This window comes from Puma concolor, chromosome C2, assembly GCF_028749965.1.
Source record: "Puma concolor isolate L17-30 chromosome C2, mPumCon1.1.hap2, whole genome shotgun sequence".
NCBI lineage: Eukaryota > Metazoa > Chordata > Mammalia > Carnivora > Felidae > Puma > Puma concolor.
Genome location: NC_141675.1, coordinates 65,644,359 through 65,649,387, shown reverse-complemented (window position 1 = coordinate 65,649,387; position 5,029 = coordinate 65,644,359). Strand labels below are relative to the sequence as shown.

Sequence of the window (5,029 nt, the reverse complement as noted above, 5' to 3'; positions counted from 1 at the left end):
CCAACTCTTAACCCCTTTTTGAGGAAAAACTCAGGTCCCGGCCACTGAAGGCATTCTCCGCGCCACTCCCACCGTCCCCGCCCCCGCCCCGGGTGTGATCTGTCCTTCTGGACCACTCTAAACTGACAGCGCCCAAGGCTGGAAAGAGAGCGCCTTTCGCTCCCATTTCGCAGTGCCGGGTCTCCGAGGCCGCCACCAGCCGGGACGCTTTGGGGAAGTGCGAGATGCAGAAGGAGCGAGAAGACGCAGGAGAGGCGGGACTGGCGGGGCTTCCCCTGAGAAGGTGAAGGTACGCGAGTGGGGGCCAGCCAGAGGCTAGGTTTGGGGGAGATAATGGGGAAAAATAGAGGTGCCAGAAAGAGCGGTGGGTCACTCGTCCTCACCACCAGTGCGTGCGTGCGTGCGCGTGTGTCTCCCTCCCTCCCCTTTTTCGCCCCACGCTATCAATCTCACCTCCCTGCGCTTCTGCCTCTCACTTCCCTCTCTTTTCCTCTCCAAGCATCCTCCCCGCCAGCCCGCGCCGCCTCCTCCGCACTCTCCCGCGACCAAAGGGACCCTCTGGGGCCAGCCGGATCCAGCCTCTCAGGGCAGTCGCATCCCAGAACCTGTTAAGTGGGAGCCCGCAGCATGTGGAACGCGACGCCGAGCGAGGAGCCGGGGTACAACCTCACGCTGCCGGACCTGGGCTGGGACGCTCCCCCCGACAACGACTCGTTTGCCGACGAGCTCCTGCCGCTCTTCCCCGCGCCGCTGCTGGCCGGCGTCACCGCCACCTGCGTGGCACTCTTTGTGGTGGGCATCGCGGGCAACCTGCTCACCATGCTGGTGGTGTCGCGCTTCCGCGAGCTGCGCACCACCACCAACCTCTACCTGTCCAGTATGGCCTTCTCCGACCTACTCATCTTCCTCTGCATGCCCCTCGACCTCGTCCGCCTGTGGCAGTACCGGCCCTGGAACTTCGGCGACCTGCTCTGCAAACTCTTCCAGTTCGTCAGCGAGAGCTGCACCTATGCCACGGTGCTCACCATCACCGCGCTGAGCGTCGAGCGCTACTTCGCCATCTGCTTCCCGCTGCGGGCCAAGGTGGTAGTCACCAAGGGCCGGGTGAAGCTGGTCATCCTGGTCATCTGGGCCGTGGCCTTCTGCAGCGCCGGGCCCATCTTCGTGCTGGTCGGGGTGGAGCACGAGAACGGCACCGACCCTCGGGACACCAACGAGTGTCGCGCCACCGAGTTCGCGGTGCGCTCCGGACTGCTCACGGTCATGGTGTGGGTTTCCAGCGTCTTCTTCTTCCTGCCCGTCTTCTGCCTTACTGTGCTTTACAGCCTCATCGGCAGAAAGCTGTGGCGGAGAAAGCGCGGCGAGGCGGCAGTGGGCGCCTCGCTAAGGGACCAGAACCACAAGCAAACCATGAAAATGCTGGGTGGGTCTCAGCGCGCCCTCGAGCTCGCGCTCCCGCGTCCTCTCCTCTCCCCTTGCCTTCCCCCCTTTCCCCTTCTCCCGGAGCCTCTACATCTTTCCCCTGTTTTTCTCAGTCTCAATCTGCATGTCTGTCAGTTACTCTTTCCTGTTTCTGTCTTGAGCTCTCTCTGGTTTCTTAGTTTCTCTGTGGTGTGTGCGTCTCCCTCTTTCTCTCTCTGTTCTGTTTTTTGTTCTGTTTCTCTGTGTCCCCTGCTCTTCCCCCCACGCCCCCACTACGTCAGGGTCTTCATTCTTTCTTTTGTTCTCTATCTCTTCGTGTCTTTCTTTTGGTCTCCCCCCCTTTTTTTTTTTTCAGGAAAAGATGCCCCACCTTTATATTTCCCTTAAATGAATGTTATCAGCCCAGAAACACTGCCTTAAAAATGAGATATTTCATAAAAGTCTATTGTGGTCTTTAAGTGTTAAAGGTGAGGTTAAGCTTCCTGTCTCAATTTGTGGATATCAAGTTGCATTTAAAAAGTAGGGTGGGGTGGGGGGAGGAGTAGGCATTGGATCTAGAAAGCATTTAGTGGTAAATTTAACCAAAGACATGATCAATGTGGGTAGTTCTGTCGGAAATGATTCATTTTTCTTTCAGTGTTGCGGTAGGCTTTCTGACCTGCATTTTTTTTAGATAATTGCATCAGTTCTGTTTACCCTGCTGCTGTTTATTTTAGCTTTGAAAAGAAGTCAATGACAAATCAGTGCTGGAGTCTCCATTTGTTTTTGTGACCACCTGTTTCTTCTGGTAGGATAGTCCAGGATAAAGCAAGATAAGTTAAGACATGCAGGCTTCCCACATGAGAAAAGATGACTTTGCGTGAGCTGACAGGACTTACTATCCCTCTCCAAACGGTCCTTCCAAGAGCACTGAGGTGCAGTATCAGGCCTCGAGTGCACTGCCTATTTACTACATAAATTTAAGTATGTGTGTTCAGTACAAGTGAAGTGATACAAAAATGCGTTCACATACAAGCAAAATACTGATTCTACTTGCTTTGTCAAAACCAGGATCTGTATGTTTTATTATTCCTCGTTATAGTCTAACGTTTTGTATTTGTTTACCTATTTAGTGCTTCTTAGAAGTTCCAGGTTGCTTTCGTATTTGTATTTTTATAGTTCCTGGAATCCTGTATATTAAAGTGACACAGTTTTTTCAAAGAATGTGAAATTTTTTCATTTTCTAGACCAGTGATTCTCACAATATGGCTAACATATTGCACACCTGCTAGTGACCTCCAGGGGATTCTAATATTCACATTGCTACTGTGGCAGTCAGTTTTGAGGAGAAGTTTAGTAATTTCCTCCAGCTTTGTTTTTAAGCTGTTGACTATCCTCATTGTGTCTCAACAGCAACACTAATTTTCTTTTGCCTTGGCATTATAAAGGGAATCACTAAGGTGGTAGAAAGACTAAAGTATTACTTTCTGTTATTTTTCCTTTGACTTCTGAATTTTAAAAACCTAATCTAGAAATTCAGAGGTCCTGGGAAAAATCATCTGGCCTGGGCAAAATGAAGACTTGGATGGAGATTAATCAGCGTTAGTTGCTTTCATGGTCACTTATGCCTATTGTACGTGGCAGAGTATCGTCCATCTGAGAGGTTCTCAATCCTGACTGCATGCATATTCAGTCTTCTGTGAACCTTTAAAAAAGAAAAAAGAACAGAAAAGAAAAAGGCAGGTGTCCTGGTCTCCTTCCTAGGGTTATTAATTTTGTGAGTCTATAGTACATACAAGGAATCTGTGCCCCAGGAACTCTGATACCCACCAGCCGTTGAGTGTAACCACTGTACTTCATGTGTGTCTGGTTGTATCTAACACATGTGAAATGGTGGACTCTTGTGAACAAACTGTTGCGCCAATATGCCAGTCTAGTCACAAAACCACTCAAAGAGTTGTTAAGTAGAAATGATCGGGAAGCTCGATAAAAATGGTTGAACTGTTAGTCCAATCTTGGTTAAAAAGTAGCAATAGGGAAAAGCAGAACATAATGTTTCTCTGAAATCAATTGTCGTTCTATACATAATCAAAACAAAACTGTCTTCAAAATAGGATGTGGCTTGCTATGACATGTCTTGAACTCACACTCTCTCTCCCGTTGTCCTTTTAGCTGTAGTGGTGTTTGCTTTCATCCTCTGCTGGCTGCCCTTCCACGTAGGGCGATATTTATTTTCCAAATCCTTCGAGCCCGGCTCCCTGGAGATCGCTCAGATCAGCCAGTACTGCAACCTGGTATCCTTTGTCCTCTTCTACCTCAGCGCTGCCATCAATCCCATCCTGTACAACATCATGTCCAAGAAGTACCGGGTGGCAGTGTTCAGACTTCTGGGATTTGAACCCTTCCCCCAGAGGAAGCTCTCCACTCTGAAGGATGAAAGTTCTCGGGCCTGGACAGAATCTAGCATTAATACATGACCGAGCACATTGCCGAGCAAAGTCATCGCTTATTCTAAACCGGAAGCCATAGCACAGCAGAACTTGGGAAGAAGTTGAAGGTTAACTTTGGAATTAGGAACACATAGAGCTGGAAACAATTGGGAGGAAAGAAAAGATAGAACTTGCAGCGTTCTATTCGACTGCACGCTCATCAGTGCTCTCATACACTATTTCTGCGTATTCACTGTCTATGATTTTGCATTCTGCTGTTGGTGCTAACAAGGACTTGGCAATTTGGAGAAAGGAGGGTGTGCAGAGGGGCAATTAGGGTACTTTGTACTGTGTAAATACTAAATCTGATTTACTTGTTCATAATGATAAAAAAATTTTGATCAAGAGAATGACATTAAAGTGAAACATTTAAGACATATCTTTTAACTACTAGCAATTTTCATATAGCTCCAGATCAGTGCTGTCCAAGATAAATATAATGCAAGGTACTTAAGTAATTCATATAAAACGTATTAATGAGAATTTGACATTCTTTTTTTTTTTTTTTTTGCACAGAATCTCTCAAATGTTTACATTTACAACGCACCTTAATTTGGATGCTAAGTTTTCACCAGTAAGACTGGATGTATTTAGGGTTCATGAAATGCGCAGATGAAAAAGTAGATTCCATAAATCTAAGTGGCCCAAACACACCTAAAGGTTTTCCAATAAATAAACTACTGGAATTTTTAAAATTTAAAGTGAATTAAAATTAAAAATTCAGTTTTTAAAATTCTCAAGCCACCTTTCAGATGTGGTTAGTGGTTACCATATTGGACAGTGCAGCTCAGGAGTATATGTGAAATTATTGTTAATCTTATAAAAAATGTTTACAAATAAAACTCATTCCCTGAAGTGTTTTTTAATAGTGAACTTAGCATAGCAGAACGTTAGAGTGATAAACCTTCAAAATTACACCTAAATGCCCTAGTCTTCATGCTTGGAAGAAAATGGATATGAAATAGAAGAGGCCTTTTTAAATTAGGTTGAAGTACATGTGTATTTATATATTCAGGCAATGAGACTTTATAGAAATTATAGAAAATCACAAACCGCCTTATTTGGCTTAACAAAAATACGTAAGCCAATCACAAGGCTTTGCTTTGTGAATAAAGGAAAAATTTATAACTTACTCTGGA

The 5,029-nt window shown here is 46.1% G+C and overlaps 1 protein-coding gene across 1 annotated transcript; it reads left to right on the top strand.

The window, feature by feature from the left end:
• The first annotated feature begins 502 nt into the window (after positions 1–502).
• On the top strand, positions 503–4,328 carry GHSR (growth hormone secretagogue receptor). Its single transcript, XM_086720242.1, has 2 exons — positions 503–1,423; positions 3,574–4,328. Exons 1-2 carry the CDS (start codon positions 628–630, stop codon positions 3,876–3,878), a joined length of 1,101 nt encoding a protein of 366 aa, XP_086576368.1. The 5' UTR covers positions 503–627; the 3' UTR covers positions 3,879–4,328.
• Positions 4,329–5,029: the final 701 nt, after the last annotated feature.

What these genes read in the sequence shown, in the direction of transcription:
- GHSR (XM_086720242.1), top strand. Translation starts at nt 628, where the DNA reads ATGTGGAACGCGACGCCGAGCGAGGAGCCGGGGTACAACCTCACGCTG. An exon ending in GCAAACCATGAAAATGCTGG is followed by an intron (nt 1,424 to 3,573) that starts GTGGGTCTCAGC and finishes TTGTCCTTTTAG; the next exon opens with CTGTAGTGGTGTTTGCTTTC.